We start from the raw sequence: 22,820 nt of genomic DNA on the forward strand, positions 1-22,820 counted from the left end.
CGGATTGAGTAGGGGAGGGGGGGGGGGGGGGGCAGGATACATATGAGAGAGAAGGGCACGTATTTCCAGATTACATTTACAATTACTCAAGACGAGACAACATATTTACATGTTACATTTACAATTACTCAAGACAAGTTCCCAAGGTTCTTGGTGGGGTGGCTAGGTAATCCGAAGGGAGTCAGTAGATCAGGGCCATAGTGGTGGTTGAGGCAAAGATTAAAGAGGATATGTGAAAATGATTAGGGCTCACCATCTTTACTCACAAAAGGTAATTTCAAGAGCAAAAAACAGGTATGGATGAAATGTTGAAACAGAGTAAGAACAAACACAGGCTATAAAAAGCAGGAAGTGAACACATTTTTCGTAATGAGGGGCATAATGGAAACACATTTTCTGGGGAATGGTCACCATCCTTGTGTGCACAACAATGAGGGGTCGATGTCAGAGCACATATAGTAATGGTGAGAAGAAGAGAACCACGTCCTGGACATCTCTCAATCCGGCTTCCGAAGCAAACACAGCACCAAGAACGCACTCCTCGCCGCCACCGACATCTGCTACCTCATCGTACTGGACCTCTCAGCCACCTTCGATACAGTCTCCCACCACAGCCTAATCACGAGACTCCACAATGGCTCTGGCCTGGATCCACTCCTTTCTTATCAGCCGTACACAGCGAGTAAGACTACACTGTTCCTCTCAGAACCGACAGAGATAAGATGCAGAGTGCCCCAGGTCTACTCCCTTAGCCCCACCTTCTTCAACATCTACATGGCCCCCCTCGAGCCATCATCAGAAACCACTGACTCAACATCAACTCCTACGCTGACAACACTCAGCTGATCCTCTCCCTCACCAATGAACCCACAGTCACCAGAACCAACTTCCACATAGGGATAAATGCAGTGACCACCTAGATGAAAGACAGCTGACTCCAGCTCAAATCGGACAAGACCGAAGTGCTCATCCTGGGACCCGCCCCCTCAGCCTGGGATGACTCCTGGTGGCCCACCACTCTGGGAACCCCTTAACCCCTTCCACCCCCACGGACCACGCACACAACCTCGGCATCCTACTGGACTCCTCGCTCACAATGAACCGCCAGATTAACGCTGCATCCTCATACTGTTTCCACACGCTCCGCCTGCTCTGATAGACATTAAGATGGATCCCAACAGAATCCAGAAAGAAGGTCACCCACGCACTCATCACCAGCAGACTCTACTACAGCAACGCTTTATACATCGGCATCAGCTAGAAACGGCTCAGGAAACTACAGAACGTCCAAAGTGCAGCAGCCAGACTGGTCCTCGACATTCCCCTCCGCAGCCACATCACGCAACACATCTGAGAACTCCACTGGCTCCAAGTCAACAAGAGGATCACATTCAAGCTCCTCACACATGCCTACAAAGCACAATGCAGGACCAACTTATCTGAACCACCGCCTCTCATTTCACGTACCTGCCAGACAACTTCGCTCAGCCTAACTTGTCCTGGCCACCGTCCCATGGATTAACAAGACCAGAACAGGAGGAAGATCCTTCTCCTACCGAGACGCCAAGACCTGGAGTAGCCTGCCCCTCCACCTCAGGCATTCCCCGTCGATGACTCAATTCAGGAGGAATCTCAAGACCTGGCTCTTCGACTGAACCTCCATGCCCAGATGAATCAGCAGCCTCCACCCCCCCCACCCTCAACGCCATTACACCCGCACAGGTGAGTAGCTGCACTTTGCAAACCCCTGATTGATTGATTGATTAAGAAACTTACCTTCCTGTTTCTGTTCCAGTCCTCCTGTCACAAATGTCTGCAGAAGACCATTTTGTTTCAAAACTGAAATCTAGTTAGGGAAAAAACAAATATCAAAGACATTCTGCCACACCAAATAATCTGCATTTGCATTCATTTCCAAGCTAAAAGGAAGGATGAGGATGAAGGCTTAGACTCAAAAGGTGTACAATTTTACATAGAAAAGTGTAACGACGGGTGAGTGAGCTGGTTATCAGCTGAGAAGAGTTCTAACACACACACACGGTTTCTTTAATAAAATAAACTGAAAAATCTTAATGTTTGGTAAATATTTTTGTGAAGATAACATGGCTTTAAGAGGTAGCATTTCTTGAACATTTCTACTTTTCCAATCAGTACTTTTGGGATAATTATGGGGCACATGCATCAAGCTATTTAACGGACGCAAACGAGCCGATTCGCAGAATCTGCCCCTTTGCAATCCGTAAATAGCCTTTTGGGATGCATCAACCCCAAAGGCATTCACAAAATAGATCATCGCAATTTTTGCGATGACCTATTTTGCGAATGCAGTTAGGGAATCGCAATTTACGATTCCCTTAAATGCAATGCAAGAAGCATTCTCAGAATACGACTTTGCATTAAGGAATCGCAAATAACCATCAACTTCAAGTTGATGGTGGCGTGGCCGAGCCAGCCAAGATGGCGGACTCCTCTCCCTGAGGCTCCTGCTCGGCGGCCCGTAACACAATTAATCCTACCTGCCCCGGGCGTCCATCGACCCTGCAACGAGGCGTACCGAGTCCAATCGCAGCAGCGACACGCCTGACCGACTCCAGATCCCCGCGATCAAGGCTGGGACGGCGCTGGAGGCTCCGTGTGTGGCCTCGGACGGGCTGCACACAAGATGGCGGACGGAGCGGAACCAAGCGGCAACGAGATGAGGGAGCCGCAGCGTCCCAGACGACGTGTGTAACCTGGCTGGAGATCGCGACCGCTCGTGAGGGTGCACAGCGACGGTGAGGCAGGAGCGGGACCCGGAGGGACGATCTGGGGGCTCTGGCGGCTCCGAGAGCGAGGCGGTGGGAGAGCGCTGATCCCCCCTGCCCCCTCCCCCCAGTGGCAGTGGACGGAGGATACCGGGCTGGATTCGTGCCGGGACGATGGCGGCCAGACAGAGCGGCCCGCTCAGCAGGTGAGCCCCGAGCGGGGCGCGAGTTCCGGGGAGACTCCAAGGGCCCCCCCCCCCCCCCAGCGTCCTGTATAAGGGAGAGAGCTGGTGCAGCGCCTGACGGGGGTGTGGGGTGCGGCCCGCCGTCCTCGAGAACCCAAGACGAGGGACCCCAGCCACAGCCTTACCAGGAAGCCTCGGACGGGGACACCGGCAGGGGAGAGAGAGGCACCTCGACCACGCACCGTCACTGGACTGGTCCCATTGAACGCGCCACGCGACCTCCGAGGGACTGTCGGATCGGGAGGTGCGTGCAGCCTGTGACACTGAAATCACGAGGCCCGACGGGCTGAACGGGACCCACGTGGGGCGTGTGGCGATCCGAGCGAGCCCCTGAGCGTCGCGGAGACGGGCCTGGTCGTAATTCCTGGGGACTGACGAGGGCGGCACGCTCACCTCCGCCCAAAGAACGGGGCAGGCCCGCGGACGCTGCGGGGTCGCGGACGTCCCGTGCACCAGCCCCGTGACCGGGCCGAGGACAGGACGGACGCGGGTGGTGCACTTCCCGACGAGACGGTGGGGCGCGGCCCGATGGGGATGGCCGCCTGACGTGCCACGACTGCGAGAAGAGCGGGCCTACCGGACCAACCAGAGTGTGGGCACCGGTGAGCGGACGTATTCACAGACGCAGAAGGATCTCCCCCCCCCCCCCTCCCACGATGGGTCGTCAAAAAACGGCGGGGATGCCGCCAGCCTCTCACCAGACTAGGACGACCGAGCCGACGCCGGCGAGGCCCCCCCACAGCACGGAGCCCGTCAAGGATGACCCCACGTCAAGAAAACTGGACCAGGTCCTGGCAGCCATAGAACAATCTCGAGTGGCACTAGAGGGGAGATTCGGCGAGCTGTCATCGGACCTGGGCCTCCTTCGCGACGACCACAGGAAACTGGCGGACAAAGTGGCGCACAGCGCGCACATTCTCCAAAGACTGGAACCGCAGGTGCAAAAGCAGGACAACACGCTCCAGGACCTACTCGCTCGGATAAAGGTATTGGAGACTAAGACAGATGACTTGGAAGGGCGCTCCAGGCGGAGCAACATCCGGATCATGAACTTGCCGGAAGGCATCGAAGGGCCCAATCCGGTCAAATACATCTCGGACTGGATAGCCACATTCACACCCGCAGACGCTCTCACCGCGTTTTTCTCCGTGGAAAGGGCCCACAGAGTGCCGGCCCGCAGACCGCAGCCGGGCATGCCCCCTCGCCCCTTCTTGCTCAAACTCCTCCATTATCAGGACCGAGACGCTATCCTACGGGCAGCCAGATAGCGGGGACGGCTGCAGCTGGAAGACAAACAAGTTATGCTGTTTCCGGACTACTCCTGTGCGGTCCAGCAGCAACGGGCCACCTTCCTGGCAGTGAAGCGTACCCTGCGCTCAAAGAACATACAATATGCGCTCCTTTTCCCGGCCCGCCTCAAGATCATCTATGGAGGCGAGACACACTTCTTCACGGACCCGGAAGACGCGGCAGCCTGGGCGGAACAGCACACACGACAACCCGGGGATGGCCCCGGCCCTCGCCTGACCATGAAACCCGGGCGCCCGGGCCGCCGGACCCGCAGGGCGTCCTCCACGCCGCTTAACAGACAGACTGGAACTACCACCGCCAGCTCTCCGGACCTCGCACAGATAATCGCGGAGCGGCGGAAGGCACTCCAGGCGGTGGCCACCCTGAGTCCCCAGGATAGGGGCTCGGACTCGGAACGAGGCCCTCACATCTTTAGCTGGGATGACGAAAAGAGCGCAACGCAAGGATCACGAGAGGGCTCGATGACACCCCCTGTGGTGACCCCCCAGACCGCGGACACACTCATCTGACGAGGGGCCCGCGGATCGGGTCGGCGACAAAACGAGCACGAACGGCCCGGCAGACCACGTGGAACAGAATAACCACTGAGCCCGACACCGGGCAGGACATTTATAGACACCAATGATTTACGGGCACCCGCCGGAGCGGGAATCGGCAGCCACTGGATTCACCACCCCCGCGCTTACGAACTAAAGCTACACCATGGCAACCAGTTTGGGCGCATCGCTTCGCACGATGCGCCCCCAGCATTGGGACTGTTTCCCACCATTGTTACAGTTCATTTCCTTACCCCCTATGTTCCCTCCCTGTCATTCCCAGAGCGGGCAAGACAACCTTCGCAGACGAGGCAATACACAGACGGACGGTAGGTGGTGGGCGAGGGGTTGGACGCGACGGCCGAAGGGCCCACACTGCAACAAGGACGTATACACATGACCTCCCACAGCATGTCTCACAACTCTCCCAACACGGACATAAAATTCCTGACACTTAATGTTCGGGGGATGCATACAGCCCGCAAGCGATATTCCGTTTATGCCTACATCAAGCGACAAAAGGCCCAGATAGCACTCTTGCAAGAAACGCATCTGACGGCAGGGGAGGCGGACCGGCTACAGAGAAAATGGCGAGGCATCATCTGTGCCACGACCTACTCCGCATTCGCTAGGGGTGCGCTCGTTTGGATCAGACCGGGGGTGCCCTTTAAGGAGCAAAACAGACTCGTGGATAAAGAGGGCCGCTATGCACTACTGACGGGACTGCTAGAGGGCCAACAACTACTGATAGGGAGTATATACGCCCCTAACACAGAGCAGGAGGGTTTCTGGGGCAAACTTACCCACACATTGGCCCCCCACACATCGGTCCCATGGCTCTTGGGAGGGGATTACAATTGCACCCTGGATCCACACCTAGACCGCTCGCACCCGCCACAAGCCCACTCGTCAGCATACAAGCAGGCCACAGACCTTCGCAACTGGGCAGACAGATGGGGACTAACAGACATTTGGAGAACTCGCCATCCCACCACGAAGCTGTACTCCTTTCACTCAATCCCACACGATCTGAGGGTCCGGTTAGACAGATTCCTATGTTCCGCGTCGCTCTTATCCTCAGTACAAGAGTCGGACTACCTAGGCAGAGTAGTGTCGGATCACGATGCACACACGGCGGTCCTCCGATGGAAACCCCTTCACCCCCCGATCCCAACATGGAGGATGCCCCGAGAATGCCTTACAGACCCGGTATTCCGCCAAAACCTTGAGGAATTTATGCAGGGCCACTTTAGACAAAACGATAACACGGCATCCGCACGTTCATTTGAATGGGATGCATTCAAAGTAAGCGCCAGAGGCCACTGCATTCAACAAGTAGTGGGGGTCAGAAGAGTGCCAGACAGGGCATTGCAAGGGGCGGAGACCCGGCTCGCGGAACTCTCGAAGAGAGTAGACCAAGGAGCCGCCACCGAGGCGCAACTATCAGCGGCCAAATCCTCCCATGCAACGGCGCTGCGAGATCTGCGCAAATATAACTTTCGAGCATACACGGCTCGGACACACAAAGAGGGGAATAGGGCGGGATCCCTACTGGCTTGGCTAGCTAAGCAAGACACAGCGCCGCGCCCAATCACTGAACTCCGGACCCCGGACGGGCAACTCAAAGATACACAGACGGATATCCTGCACATCTTCCGCACGTACTACGCGACCCTGTACCGATCCCCACATGTCAGACCCTCGGGAGACCTTGCCGGATTCCTAGATGGCTTGACCCTACCCCAGATTCCCCCCACAATCGGGAAAGACCTAGACAAGAAACTCAAACCGGTCGATGTAAAGCAAGCAATTAAAGCCCTAGCGCGCGGGAAAGCACCGGGCGCGGACGGATTCCCGGTTGAGTACTACCACACATTCGCGACGCTATTGGCACCGCGGCTGGTCTCCATATACGAAGAGGCGGTAACCCGCCAAATGCTCCCAGACTCGATGCGGACGTCGATATTAGTGACCTTCTTGAAGCCATACAGAGACCCCGAGCTCCCGGCGTCCTACCGGCCGATAACGCTTCTGAACACGGACTGCAAGATCCTCGGGAAAATCTTAGCGGATCGTTACAGCCAAATCCTTCCCGCACTGGTGCATGCGGACCAGTGTGGATTCGTTCCCCGGCGTAACACCTCACATAATTTGCGTCGCCTCTTCCACATTCAGGATCAGACGAAAGAACGATATCCCCGGGCGGCGTGTCTGGTCCTGGACCTGGAGAAGGCGTTCGATACCCTGCTGTGGCCGTACCTCTTCGAGGTACTGCGGCACGTGGGTGTGGGGCCCACGCTGCTGGCCTATACCCGGCTGCTGTACAGAGGCCTCACCTCCAGAGTGAGACTCGGCAAACTTATATCGGCGCCGTTTCCAGTGACCCGCGGGACCAGGCAGGGATGCCCCCTCTCTCCTCTCCTTTTCGCCCTAGCAATGGAACCCCTGGAAGTAAGACTACGACGGGAGGGGGGCGCATGGGGGATACCCATAGCGGATGTCACCCACTGTGTGTCGTTATATGCGGACGACCTCCTGATATATGTCCGTGATATCTCGGCCGACCTCACGCCCATCTGGGCAACGTTACGAGAGTACGAGGGAATCTCGGGACTCCGGGTCAACTGGGAGAAATCGTCCATTTTCCCTCTGGGCACCCACAGGGAACCCCTAGAGATCACGTTGGGCGATCAGGCGCTGCGATGGGACGGCCCCCAGATACTTGGGGGTGCGCCTATATCACTCCCCCAGAGACCTCTTCGAGGGGAACCACCAAAGGGCACTGACAGGCCTGCGTTCGGCAGTAGGGTTTTGGAAGACATTGCCACTAGCCCCCATAGGGCGCGTTGCTCTGGCAAAAATGATCATGGTCCCAAGGATGCTCTACTACTTCGCAAACCTCCCCATCATACCGCCGCGTTCCTTCTTTCGGGAGCTAGACACGTTGCTGGCAGCCCTGATATGGGGGGGCGGCCGACACCGAGTAGCGCTGCGCACACTGTACCTCCCCACGACCGCTGGCGGCCTGGGAGCACCATCCTTTGAATCGTATTTTCTCGCGGCACAGCTCCAGTGGCTGTCCCACTGGACAGCGGAACGGCATGTAGGGGAGACGATCACGGAGGGCGGCAAACTTCCTCTGCCTGTGATCCGCCGACTACTCATGCCGGGCTCCAAACCGACACGTACACACCCGCTCCAGGTCGCTATAGCCCGCAGATGCATGATGAGGATCCACCGCATGTCGAAGGGCCAGCCAATATATTCCCCTCTGCTCCCCCTTGTGGGCTTCCCCCGACGGAGCGGAAACTACACCGCGGGGGCCCTCCAGGTGTGGACGGATCACGGGGTCACAGAGATGGAGGCGTTGTTCCAAGAGGGACAGCTGAGGACGTACGCACAACTAGTGGAGTGGCATGACCTCCCCCAAGGGCAGTTTTTGAAACACAGACAGCTGCTGGAGAGTGGTGGCCAATTCTGGCACGCACGCGATGGGGAACCCCCGACGCATCCGGTGCTACACACAGTGCTGCGGATGGGAGCGGGCAGCCACCTCATCACCTGGCTGTATAAAGCGATCCGGGAGCTCACAGACGTCTCCTTAGACAAACTTCGAGAAACATGGGAAAACGACGCCGGCAGAGAATTCCACGACGCGGAGTGGCGTAAAGCCCTGGAATCTCCTAAAAAGGTGTCCAGGAACGCGCGTTTTAAAAATATCCAATTTAATATCCTACACCGGGCATACCTCACCCCGGACAAGCTCCACCGGTTTTACCCCAATACACGATTTGAATGTCCCCGCTGACACCAGGTAGACGCCGATTTCAAACATATGTTCTGGGCCTGCCCGTCCATACAACGTTTCTGGGGGGGGGGAGTACACCAAGCCATTCAAGCAACAACCGAACTCCCGTCCGCCCCCACCTGGGAGGAATGCGCGCTGGGGATAACCCCGAGGAGAAAATCCGCGAAGGTACCCGGGAAGTTCATTTCCTTGGCCCTTCTCCTCGCGAACAGGAACATCGCGATGCATTGGAGGGCCCCGGAGGGGCCATCCAGTCCGGCATGGGTGGGCGCGGTGCTCAAGTGGGGTGCAGCAGAGGAGGAGCTGCTGCGAGAGGAGGAGGCAAAAGGCGCCCGCAAACGCCCGATATCTATGGAGTGGGCACAGCTCCTCATCCTTTTTAAGCAAACAAGAGCGACGGGGGAAACCCCAGACCTGACACAATCCGCCCCCCACGCCCCGGCGGCCCCCCCCGACGCGACAGGGGATACAGGCGACCCATAAGGCAGGTAACATGCCTAGGCACGAGGGCAAGTATGAACCCGATCCCCCCGTCTCGTGCCAAGTAGTGGGCCCGCCGCCCCCCCCCCCCAGGGATCCCCGGAGCACACCACATGCACCTACCACCAGTCCATACATAATCTACCACGGGAATTTCTCGTCTGCCGACCCCGCACTCTCTCCCCCCCATACTTCCCACACTACCTCCTTCCCTCCCCTACTCTACCCAGTTTCGAGGCCCCTCCCCTACTCCAGGGCCCTTCCCAAGCCGCCCCGTAGGCAGCAAGAGCCCCAGTTAGCGGTTTACACACCGTTGTTTTAGTTACATGACATGATAGGGAATCCGGGTAGGAAGGGACCGCAGCTCAGACCACGGTGGGGAGGTGCAGCTGACCCCCGACCGAGACGGAAAGTGTAGGCACGACCAGGACGATATACATGGGGGCCAGATAGAGCCGACCACTGGGAAGACAAGTCTCTCAGGACACCACAGGAGATCTCAGCCACTAACGGACCACAGCACACGCACACGCTAACTTTCTTAAAGGTCCACGATGTTATGATATGTTATGGTACAATAATTTACGCTTATAATGATGATTGTTACTTGTAATGCAATACATGAAAAACCCTAATAAAAACATGTCAATTAAAAACTTCAAGTTGATGATAGGGAATCCGGGTAGGAAGGGACCGCAGCTCAGACCACGGTGGGGAGGTGCAGCTGACCCCCGACCGAGACGGAAAGTGTAGGCACGACCAGGACGATATACATGGGGGCCAGATAGAGCCGACCACTGGGAAGACAAGTCTCTCAGGACACCACAGGAGATCTCAGCCACTAACGGACCACAGCACACGCACACGCTAACTTTCTTAAAGGTCCACGATGTTATGATATGTTATGGTACAATAATTTACGCTTATAATGATGATTGTTACTTGTAATGCAATACATGAAAAACCCTAATAAAAACATGTCAATTAAAAACTTCAAGTTGATGGTAATTTGCAATTCCTTAGAAAAATGCTCAGAATTGCATTTTTCTAAGTGCCATGTGGCGCATACACATGCCCTTAGGGCCTGTGTGTGCGCTATATATGCACAAATACCATTTTTGGGGGCACATTAGGGTGGCCTTTTGGCCCCTTTGCGCCCTTGAATTGCATTCGCAATTTGCGATAACCTATTTGGTAACCGCAAATTGCAAATGCTTCTAGGCCCACAGGAATGAATGGGAAAGCATTCCCTATAAGCGAATCGCAATTTGCGAATCGCTACTATATAAAATGTGTAGGAATCGCTATTTTTCCTGTGAAACCTACATGCATGAAGAATGGCGATTCCTTAATAATCGCTATTAAGGAATCGCAATTCCTTTGCTTGATGCATGTACTCCTTAGTTCCTAGAAATTCCTTTTCCTAGCCTCCCTCAAAAAGAGAAAGTGGGATGGACATTCGTTTAAAACAATTTAGACCCTTTTCCACGATCCCCCAAATCCAGAAGTTATTCAGGTCAATCACACTCTGCAGGATCAGTTGTTTATGGGACAGGCTTAGAAAGGGTTCATGTCCTGTAATATTCTCTATATTTTCTGAATTCTAGTATGGAGGGCAGTATGTTTGAAATCAAATAACTGCCGTCATGAAGAATGAGGATTTCCTATAAAATGGCCAGAAATAAAGTATTTGAACAAGTACGCTGGAGTGGCCTGTCTCACGCTGCTGAATGGTGCATGTGGTCTGTGGAATTTAAAAGGTGTCTGACACACCTAAGACGGGCCCCGACTCGAGAGGCTGTGGCGCTTCTCCTTGTCAGATTTTCGTTTGGATTTGTGTAAAGGAGCGCCCGCCGGCTGAAACTCTTGCCATTGAAAAGGATTGAATGGAAGGGCCACGCTGAAAGGCCCACCTCACCTGGGAGATGAATTTTGAATTAGCCAGAGTCTGCTGGAGGGATTTCCCTGTAGCACGCCGTGCTGACGAACTTTGCTTCAAAGGCAAGTAAGAACTAATGGAAATCGGGAAGGTTGTGAATTCTCCCTATGTTACTTTGACCATTGAACGCAGCCGCAGAATGGTACTATACCCGGTAAAGGCTTTGTAAGCATTTGGTATGGAGTAACAATTAGGTGGAAGTTTTACCAACATCCGCATTGAAAAAATTAAAGACTATGTAGCACATGAGAGGCATTGTGGGGATTGTAGTCCAAATTTCTATGGGCACCAAAAAAGCACAGAAATGCTAATGTGAACTTGCAATCATGTGATTTCCTCAGGGACTTTTCGAAATGATTAAAAATGAAGGTATTTACCAAGCTTACTAAGTGAGAGAAATCGAAAACTAGAATATGGACTGCCTCTTTAATTAAGTAAATGGACACTGGTTCTTCTTCAATGTTTGAGTTACGTCTTAAAAGCTAACGAACCTACCCCTGCACTGTTGCATATGATGAAGAGGTACTTTACCTCGAAACGCGTCATGCTGTTTTTGCCAGAAATAAAGTATTTGAACAAGTACGCTGGAGTGGCCTGTCTCACGCTGCTGAATGGTGCGTGTGTTCTGTGGAATTTATAAGGTGTCTGACACACCTAAGACGGGCCCCGACTCGAGAGGCTGTGGCGCTTCTCCTTGTCAGGTTTTCGTTTGGATTTGTGTAAAGGAGCGCCCGCCGGCTGAAACTCTTGCCATTGAAAAGGATTGAATGGAAGGGCCACGCTGAAAGGCCCACCTCACCTGGGAGATGAATTTTGAATTAGCCAGAGTCTGCTGGAGGGATTTCCCTGTAGCACGCCGTGCTGACGAACTTTGCTTCAAAGGCAAGTAAGAACTAATGGAAACCGGGGTGGTTGCGAAATCTCCCTATGTTACTTTGACCATTGAATGCAGCCGCAGAATGGTACTATACCCGGTAAAGGGTTTGTAAGCATTTGGTATCGGGTAACAATTAGGTGGAAGTTTTACCAACATCCGCATTGAAGAAATTAAAGACTATGTAGCACATGAGGCATTCTGGGGATTGTAGTCCAAATTTCTATGGGCACCAAAAAAGCACAGAAATGCTAATGTGAACTTGCAATCATGTGATTTCCTCAGAGACTTTTTGAAATGATTAAAAATGAAGGTATTTACCAAGCTTACTAAGTGCAAGAAATCGAAAACTAGAATATGGACTGCCTCTTTAATTAAGTAAATGAACACTGGTCCTTCTTCAATGTTTGAGTTACGTCTTAAAAGCTAACGAACCCACCCCTGCACTGTTGCATATGATGGAGAGGTACTTTACCTCGAAACGCGTCATGCTGTTATTGCCAGAAATAAAGTATTTGAACAAGTACGCTGGAGTGGCCTGTCTCACGCTGCTGAATGGTGCGTGTGTTCTGTGGTATTTATAAGGTGTCTGTCACACCTAAGACGGGCCCCGACTCGAGAGGCTGTGGCGCTTCTCCTGGTCAGGTTTTCGTTTGGATGGAGATATATATATATATATATATATATATATATATATATATATATATATTACCTACTGGCGGTCGCCAGTAGGTAGTTATAGTTAGGACCCCTTTTCCATAGGAAAACCTCAACATTCTATTTTGAATAACTTTGGCGCCGGTCGATGAATCCTCGCGAATTTCTCAAAATAGGTGGGGCGCTACGCTCCGCTCCTACCCTGAAAGTCTCGGGGGGATTCGTCAAGCGGGGGCTGAGATAAAAGGGGGGTCCCAAAACGCGTTTTTCCCATGCATTTTTCCATAGGACCTTTAGAACGAGCTACAGCCAGAACGGCTGAACAGAATTACTAGAAATTTGGCAGAGAGGTAGTCCCTAGGTCAAGGAAGTGCCTTTTGTAGGTTTGGTGTAAATCTGTTCAGTAGATTCTGAGAAAATAGCCTTTAAATCAATATATATATCTGAGCCCGCTTACGGTACGCTTACCGTACGCTTACCGTAAGCGTACGGTGGCGTGCGCGAGCGCGATTCTGATTGGCTCTTAGATCTTAGTAAACATTCGAATCGGCCGAAACCAGGAAGCGGCGTCCGCCATTTTGTCTCTCGCACTGAGTGTTGTTTATCAAACATGATGGCCAAAAACATGTTACTGGGCTGTTATGACAACTCCCTCCCACATAGTCAGGTTGAGGGAGTCCCCAAACATCCCCCAAGAGCAAAAACGGTTTTATTTTTTTTTCGGCAATTTCGCCGAGTACGCTTACCGTACGCTTACCGTAAGCGTACGGTAAAAAAAAAAAAAAAAAACACTATCCACACTTACCCCACCCCCTGTGCTTTTGGTGGCCGTAGGCCACCAAATGTACAGGGCTTATTAATAGGTAAAAAAAAAAAAATTTTGGCAACATGAAATTATAAAATCGAAATAAAAAAAAACACTATCCACATTGACCCCACCCCCTGTGCTTTTGGTGGCCGAAGGCCACCAAATGTACAGGGCTTATTAAAGTTGATAAAAACCGTGCACGGAACGAACTGCGTTAAGTGGGCGCGCACGCCTCGAATGGCGTAAAGTAACTTAGCATTTAAAAAACCGTACAAATTCACTGAAAAAACCATAGGTTTCACACACGTTATAGTTAGGAATTAGCATTTAAAAAACCTTGCAAATTCACTGAAAAAACCATAGGTTTCACACATGTTATAGTTAGCGGAACTTTTACTGATAAAAAACCAGTGAAATTGGCCCGTTATAGTTAGTGCTGGCAACTATAACTCACGCGACCGCAATCTTCTGCTGATGACATATGTGTCTTTATGAAAAAAAAATATTTGTAATATATGTATAGCTAAAAATGTATGGAAGAAGACATGGGCAAATAAGTGTCTAAATACAGTATTAGCATCAGCAGAGGATTGCGGTCGCGTGAGTTATAGTTGCCAGCACTAACTATAACGGGGCAATTTCACTGGTTTTTTATCAGTAAAATTTCCGCTAACTATAACATGTGTGAAACCTATGGTTTTTTCAGTGAATATATATATATATATATAGCGAGGGTGGGAAGCAACGTGGAGTGGGTGGGAGGATGGCAAAGCAGCACATGAGGAAGAAAGCAATGCAGAGTATGGGGGAGTTTGGTGAGGGAAGAAGCACAAAAGAGCTTCCATTACACAAGGAGGGCATCGGCGCATGGTGGGAATTGGGGCTGCAGGGGGTGGGGTTCAGAAGCACAAGGAGAGATTTCGGAAATACATGCTCTGTATGCAGTGCTAATTAAAAAAGAAATAAATATTTCCCAAAAAGTGAGCAGTGGAATAATAGATGCCAGCCAATCAGAGAAATGGTAAAAAGGCCATGGGACAAACACAAAAAAGATGAGCTGGGACAAGGAAAGTCATTGAATACGAAGAAAGCAAATGAGAGTGGCAATGAAGCCTACCAATAAGTGGGCTGCAAACCCAAAATAGGTCTTTTGAAACCAGACAGCTGTGCTGTCTTGGCAAGAAGGGTAGACCAGTAGTAAATGAGACGTTGCCAACAGTTTAAGAGTGAGTGTGTGATATAGCTCTACTGCGGTCTCCAGTAGGTAGTTATGTTAGGACCTACCTTACATAGACGAAGTGTATTTGTTTTGCTAATAACTTTGGCGCCGTTTGAAGAATCTTCCCGAAATTTTCATAACTCGTACACCAATCTTTTCAGCTGCAATCTAGGGGCCAGAAAAAAAGAGGCTCTCCACCCCCCCCCAACATGTCTTACCCATGCAATTTCCCTTAGGGATTTTGAACACTACAGCTGAACCGCTAAAAGGAATTACATCAAATTTTGTCAAACACTAGATCTTGGTCCAGAAAGAGTGCTTTTTGTAAATTGGTGTAACTCTGTTCAGTAGTTTTGGTTTATTAAAGAAAAAAGATTTACATATATCTAGGGACGCAGAGCCTCCGCAGATCCGACAGATCTCATGCTGAGATCAGATTCACTGCCTGCAGTTCAACCAGGAAGTGGTGGCAGCCATCGTGGGAATCTGACTCTGCCTGGTCCCAAGAAAAAACATTTTTTTTTTTTTTTAAAAGGCAAGGGGGCAGGGTAAGAATACCCTTACCATCTAGGCCAGGTGGTGGGGTTCTACCGGGGTGCCACAAAAAGTTGTCTTTTTTTTATTTTACCGTGAAATCTATTGTAAAATCATAATTTAAAACAAAACAAGTGCCTCAGTTTTTTTCCACCACTCAAATTACTTTAATATTTTCACTATAATAATTCACCACTAACCCTTTATGGGTTCCGAAGTAGCGTGCTGCTTACCGAAAAAGCACTTCAACACCCCATCAGGGGTAGTAAGCGCTATATAATTGCAAACCTTTTCCCTCTTCTATCCCTCCACTATCCTTCTAAATATAAATAACTGACTAACATATCTACCACTCAAATTACTTTCATATTTTCACTATACTAATTCACCAATAATCCTTTATGGGTTCCGGGGTAGCGTGCTCCTCACCGAAAAATCGTTTCGACGCCTCGCCAGGGGTCGCAAGCGCTATATAAATGCTATCACAATACAATACAATACGGACATGCTTTTCCAGTGTTGGGTTTTGTGCCCGCTCAAGCGTAATTAAACTGCTCTGTTTTACATCCGACTCCCGGTACTCCTTTGGATTTAAGTGGTCAAGAGTGGTATTATCTAGGGCGCAGGGGTGTGCTTTCCACAATCCCCTCCCCAGGGCCAGCTCCTGTTGAGTTTCGGGGGTGCTCACCCCCAGGGTTTAGCGGTTTCTGCGCCCGCTCAGGAGCGGGCAAGGAAAACTGTATTTGCTCTCACTTGGCGGGAGCAATTTTAAAAGCTCCGTCAAGGCAAACACTAGGCGTCAATTATGAGTCTAGCAATCCACAGACCGCCAGACTCGCAGGGGGTACGGCAGTAGCAGTCTCCTGACTTCCCAATTACGAGTTGGGCCTTTGGATCGCCATGGGACCGCTGTTCCCTGGTGGCGCAGTGGGACAGCTGTGGTCCCGCTAAGCATATTACGAGTTTCCTCTCCACCAAAGTTTGCATGGAGGTTCTTAGGTTCTTAGGCTTCTAGGCCCACAGGAATTAAACCTGGCAGAGAGGAAACCAAGGGGGCGCTACAGGGCCCCCAGGTGCCTCATGCCCTGTTTATGTACAAAGGGCGGCACAACATCTGAGTCAAACTATAATATTCCTGTAACCTTTGGTTTTTTAAGTCAATTTCTAAGGTTTTCGAAATTCTATTTCCTAACTATAACATCCCTATAACCTTTGGTTTATTAAGTGAATTTCTATGTATTTTTTTTAACTAGTAATCACGTTTGCAGAGTGGTAGAGAAAGGGGCCAGGGCCTCCGACTAGCTGGCAGGAATCCCGCAGTAAGGGACTTACTGGAGTTAATAAGAGGGCTTCTTGGTCCCACGGTCCTTCAGCATACAAGAAGACTTCATCCCCCAACCAGAAGTGTGCCAGGATGTGCGTTTGAGAGTAATGGTGAAAGGGGCTGTGGCCTCAGAATACCTCCCAGCAATCCCGCTGTGTCGGACTTACTTTAAGTTAACAGCAGGAGTAGTTGTTCGCCCCAGGACCTTCATAAGCCATGGGGACTTCATCCCCCAACTAGCAGTGCGCCACGAGGCACGTTTGCAAAGTGGCGCAATAAGGGGGCTTGGCCAACAACCTCTCAGACATCCTGCTATGTAGAACTTACTGGAGGTAACAGGAGAGGTAGTTGGCCACCAAGGACCCTCTGAAGTCAATTGGACTTCATTCCCCAACTAGTAGTGCACCAGGAGGTGCATTTGCAGAGTGCTGGTGAAAGGGTGTGTGGCCTGTGGTGACTTGCAGCCACCTTTTTAAAAAAAACTTTTGCCTTTTATTAGGGGCGTGAGACTGCAAGGCCCCCTTCCCTGTGCCGGTTTCGGCCCCAGAGACCCCATCACCCAAGGCCCAACCTTTTTCAATTTTTGTTGTTTTTGTTTTAAGGAAGGGGGATTTCGGCCCCAGGGACTTACCTTTCTGAAATTGTGGACGGGGGTGGGGGGGGGCCTTCTAGCAAGTTAGAGCATTTTTATGCTCTTTCTTGCTAGATGTGGAGCGTTTGCTAAGGCTTGGCTGCAGCGGTAAAGCAACCCGGGACATAGCAGGAGCTGGCCTTGGGGAGTGGTGGTGTCCCAAGGGGCACCAATGGCTCCAGGAGGGGAATCGCGCACACGCCCCCCTCCTTTCTTGATGTTGGGCCTGCTCCAGGAAGTTGGCGGTCCATGGGGCCAAGACCCGCCTGGGAGGGGGCAGCGCAACCCCCTCCCATCTTTAGAAAATAATTTGGCCCCAGGGAGGTGGTATCCCCGTGGCCCAGGAGGGTCCCTGAGGCTCCCCAACACAAATTGATTATGGCCCTGGGAGGTGGTGGTTTCAGGGGACAAGAGAGGGTTGCTGAGAGGCCTCCCACCTAAAAAATCATTGAGCCCCAGGGAGGTGGTGATCTCCAGGGCACGGAGAGATCCAAAGGCCCCCCATTACTTTATGACATGTGGTCCCACGGAGGTGGTGGTCCCCCGGGCAGTCCGAGAGGCCCTCTGTTTATAAATCTAAAAGCCCTGGGGAAGTGGTGGTCCCTGGGGCATTAATAAGCCTTTTACAGTTCGAGGCTGGGCAGCGCATGCGCTGCTCTGCGAGCCATGCTGTATTCGAGTATAAAATAGAAGCCCCGCCCATATTTTTCATTGGCTTGTGTCATTGTCCTTCGTAAATGCTGGCTTCTGATTTGTTAATAGGCATTAGTCCCTTCTTAGTACCGCCTTGTTTTCATTCTTAACCCCCCATGATGACTGGACCTTTTACTTAAGATTGTTATACGGTGAGTCCTTTTTAGTAGTTTCTCCTACTGCATGCACGACTTGCTTTCCTGCAACATTCAGGGCGCCATGCGCGTTTTCACTTTCTAAGCATCCTGGGACAATGGTCTCCCATTTACAAAAGTTTGAGCTATTGGCATTGTACATGACAATGCCTTTTATTTTATTTGTTAATTATCAAAACATATAAAAGACATTGTCAATTACAATGCCAATAGTTTAAACTCTCGCAAATGTGAGACCTATTGCATTGGAAATGCTGGTTAAGCAAATACACCCGGGACCTGGCTCACCAGGGGGCTGATTATTAATGAAGCGTGGGAGCCCGCGCTTCAGATTTTTTGTTTTGCGGATCTGCGGATCCCGTTGAATTTTGTATTTTAAAAAATGCTTTTTTTTGCCTTGCGGTGTTCCCCCGCCCTGCCTCTTTTTCTTTAATGTTTTTTATGGGACTACACTCAAGCGAAGCCAACATTAATGGCAAATGAAAAAACGTTCTTCCTATGGAAACTAGCTCCTAACTAGAACTACGACCGCCAGTAGGTAAAATAAATTTAGTCAGTGCGAGGAGGCTTGCACATTAAAATCACTTTGCCATCAATTTCCGTGAGTGCTCTCGTTTTGTGATTGAAACGGATATATATATCAATATAGTTACAGTTAGGACCTAGTTAGGATCTAGTTTCCATAGGAAAAGCATTTTTTGATTTGCCAATATCTCTGGCACCGTTTCACGAATCTTCTCGTAATTTTCAAAACTAATGGGGTGCTCCGGCCAGCTCCTTTCTTGAAAGTTTCTGGGTGATTCGTTAAGCGGGGGCCGAGACAAAAGGGGGGTCCCAAAACGTGTTTTCTTCATGTGAATTTCCATAGGAAATTGTGGAACAGGCTAGAACCTGAACTGCTGAACGGAATTACACCAAATTTAGCAAAAAGGTAGCACTTGGTTCAGAAAGCGACCTTTTTTTAAAAAAATAGTGTAATTACGTTCAGTAGTTTTTGAAAAATTCAAAAATGAAATATGAACGATATCTGGTGACCGCGGTGGATCCGTGAACCCTCCCGATCACAAGCTTGATTCTGATTGGCTGCTAACACTCCAAACCATAAAGTGTTGGCAGCCATCTTGTGACTCGGTTCAACCGAGTCACAAGAAAAAAATAAAAAAACTATTAAAAAAAAAAAGAAAAAGGGGGCAGGGTAGAAACACCCTGAACCCCTAGGCCTGCTCAGGGGGTCTCACAGGGACCCCTACGACCAAAAAAAGCATTTTCATTTTTTTCAGCGGGATTCGCCAACGGTGCTTTTCAAATAATATGCAGCGGCATGCGGCACACCCGCAGCCCCGGGGACCGCCACCTCCCTGAGGCATTTCGGATTATGGGTGGGGGGGCCTCGTGGGCTCCCCCAAGCCCCGGGACCGCCACCTCCCCAGGGCAATTTTAAATTAAGGGTGGGGGTTCGTTGCGGACCCCCGGGGACCACCACCTCCCCAGGTCTATTTTCACGTTGGTAGGGAAGCCTTCCTTGGCCCCGGCTCCAGCAATGTCCAGGGGGAGGCCCACCTCCGGGACATCGCAGTTTGCTATGGCAGGGCGGGAGCACTGTTCCCGCCCTGCCATCGTAAACACTGCTTTGCTTCGTGGTAGCCTGCTCTCGCTTCCACGAAGCAAAGCAGAATTGCTTTTGGACAAGGGGAACTGCAGGTGTCCTAAGGACCTCAGGACTAAAGTGAACTTCCTCCCCCGAGCAGCAGTGTGCCATAAGACGCGTTTGCAGAGTGGTGTAAAAGGGGGACTTGGCCTCGGACCACTCAGCAATCCAGCTGTGTGGGGGCATACTAGAGATAACAGGAGGGCTAGTTGGCCCCCAGGGACCCTCAGGAGGCAAGGGACTTCATCCCCTAACCAAGAGCGCGCCAGGAGGTGCGTTTTCAGAGTGGTGCAGAAAGGGGGCATGGCCTGTGTGCACCTCTCAGCAATCCCACTATCTGGGGCTTACTGGAGGTGTCAGGTAGGCTACTTGGCCCCTAAGGACCCCCAGCATCAAAGGGGACTTTAATCCCTATCCAAAAGAGTGCAAGAGAGCGCGTTTGCAGAATGGTGGGCAAAGGGGGCGTGGCCTATGAGAACTTACCAAAGCTGCTGGTTGGGACTAACTGGAGATAACAGGAGGAGTAGTTGCCCCCCCCCCCCCCCAAGGACGTCCTTGGGGGTCAACTACCCCTCCTGGTACGTCCAGTAAGTCCTGCACAGTGGTATTGATAAGAGGTCTTCGGAGGCCATGCTCCCCTTTATCCACCACTCTGCAAACGCGCCTCCTGGCACACTATGGGTTGGGGGAGGAAGTCCACCTTACTCCTGTGGGACTAAGGGGGGCAAGAAGCCCTCCTGGTACTCCTGTAAGTCCTACGCAGTAGAATTCCTGAGTGCTGGTCAGAGGCCCAGCCCCCTTTCTGCACCAATCTGCAAATGCAACTACTACGTTATAGTTATAAATCAGCATTTAAAAACACCTTAAAAATTCACTGAAAAAACTATAGGTTTTCAGGACATTATAGTTAGAAATTAGCATTTAAAAAACCTTGGAAATTCACTGGAAAAAAAACAGGTTTCCAGGGACGTTATAGTTAGTTGGACATTTCACTCATACAAAACAAGAGAAATTCAGCGTTCTAGTTAGTTGAGCTAACTATAACTAGCGCACCCGCAATGCACTGCTGATGACATCACATAGTACATCACTCATGACATTTAAAATCAACTTCTGGTGTTTGCAGACCTCCGAGCGATCGCTTTATTTGTGTATCTAAGATATATATATATATATATATATATATATATATATATATATATATATATATATATATATATAGATAGATAGATAGTTTCGGGATTTAAATTTTGCAGAAATATCAGGATTTGTAAACGCGTGGGCGTTCCACGAGCACCCTTGACATTTGGGCAGCACGCCATCAATACGCGCTGAATGGAGAATATAAATGAATATATATATATATTAATTTTTTTAATGAATTTGTTTGCTCACATGAGGATGACAAAACAACAACCACTATCTCCAAGCAAGACGCAAAAAAGCAATTCTTCTAAACCTTTAGTGACACTGCTTCTCCAGACATGAGGTAGAGGGTAATTAAGTTTGCATATTGTACTATGTAAGCCTTGTCACAGAAACAAGACTAAAAAGAGTGAAATAGCATCCCGCTAGTTAAAGAAGAATACATGTCTAAGTAGAAAGCAGAATAATAGAAGACAACAAAATCAAAGTCAAACACAAGACTTAAAGGTGAACAATGATCATAGCAGGTTTAATAAATTTAGATGTAGACCAACAACGGTGTGACAGAAAAAGGAACTAATAGACTTGCTTAAAGGCGAGGGGAAGACAAACACAAGACGCTCAAACAAGCACTGGTAATGCCAATGATTCTGGCTTATAACTGAAAGAGCCTTTTCAGTTAGGGACGGGGTTATGCATTCAGTAACAACATGCATTCACTCTCCCATTCATCCTTGCATTTCTTCCTCCATTTACTTGCTTATTTTTGCTTTTACCCACATACTGATCCACAATAAAACTCATGCATTCAAGAAGCATATTCAAGATAACTGAAAAGGATAAAAGTAGAAAAAAGAAATCATGCCTCTGCCTAAACACGGCATGTTTGCAATAGAAAGTCAAATTAAGCATAGCAGAATGCTTCATTCACAGTGTATCATTGATTGAAAGTTCTAACATGACCACTAATTTAGTATCAACATATTGGCCATCCTAGAATGGTAAAACAATGTTTTCATTATGTACAATACCATTCCATGACGGCCACTCTGGTTAGAAGCAATAGTAATGTGGGAAGTGGCACACTTAGGATGAAGAGTGGCAAACAAATGGCCCAGAGGCATTGTCAGGTGGACTGGAATATTTTCTAAAATTAAACAAAATTAAAAAGCAGAATAAAAAAATGTATTAAAAAGGGCCTTTATAAGGAGTCAGAGACTGGGACACCAGCCCTGGCACTGAACTGCACACATTTTCAGATGGGCGTGCATTGGGATCAAACAAAATGCTGTCAATCATAGGGAAATTGAGCCAATGGCTGAAGGGGGTTGATCCATTGCCCCATGCTTTGTGTTTTCAAGTATGAAAGCAGTGTGCGAATGACACTAACAGACCAAGGGCAAAAAAGGGATGACTCAAAGTCTGCCTATATATGTATGTACACAAGACTTTTTAAATGAATGGGTTGATTACAAAAGCCTGGGCAACAACTAAACCAACTCAGGAACCAGAAATTGTACTCCCCCACTATTCGCCTACAAAAGGAACAGCAGCCCGAGAGACCGCCTGGTCAGTACACAACCAAGGACACAACCAAAACCACAGCCCAACGCTCTCCTTTCCACATGGGGCCTCCCTCCAGTAAATGGACACTACCCATGTAATGACTGCAGTGTCTGCCACCCGACACGAGCATCCAAGACCCTCTCATTGGAACCAGACAAGACCTGGAAACAACTCCACCACACTAATTGCAATTCGACCAACGTTGTGTATCTCATCGCATGCCCGTGCGCCTTGCGATACTTGGGCATGACAACGCGCAAAGTGCGCACCAGAATAGTTGAACACAGGAGCACAATATGCCGCCTGACTGACCATTACCTTCAATCAGGACATGCCCCAAATGACATGTCCTGGACAGTGATCGAGCACTTTCCTCACACGTCACAGAACAATGACAAAATCCTACTGACTAAGGAACAGCGATGGATTTACCGTCTGTCTACCCATATCGATGGGCTGAACGATTCTATCCCATGGCACAGCTTAAACTGTTGATCTACCC

At 50.1% G+C, this 22,820-nt stretch overlaps 1 protein-coding gene across 4 annotated transcripts in view; it reads right to left on the reverse strand.

Annotated features, from left to right (window-relative positions):
* The window catches only part of ELMOD3 (ELMO domain containing 3), a 184,289-nt gene that overhangs the window by 100,084 nt on the left and 61,385 nt on the right, over window positions 1-22,820 (reverse strand). For all 4 annotated transcript variants that reach the window (XM_085636131.1, XM_085636129.1, XM_085636130.1 and 1 more), the window contains exon 4: window positions 1,777-1,846. In XM_085636131.1, the coding sequence (XP_085492257.1) occupies window positions 1,777-1,846 (70 nt within the window). The remainder of the gene's footprint in view (window positions 1-1,776; window positions 1,847-22,820) is intronic.

This window comes from Triturus cristatus, chromosome 11, assembly GCF_964204655.1.
Source record: "Triturus cristatus chromosome 11, aTriCri1.1, whole genome shotgun sequence".
In the NCBI taxonomy this organism is placed as follows: domain Eukaryota; kingdom Metazoa; phylum Chordata; class Amphibia; order Caudata; family Salamandridae; genus Triturus; species Triturus cristatus.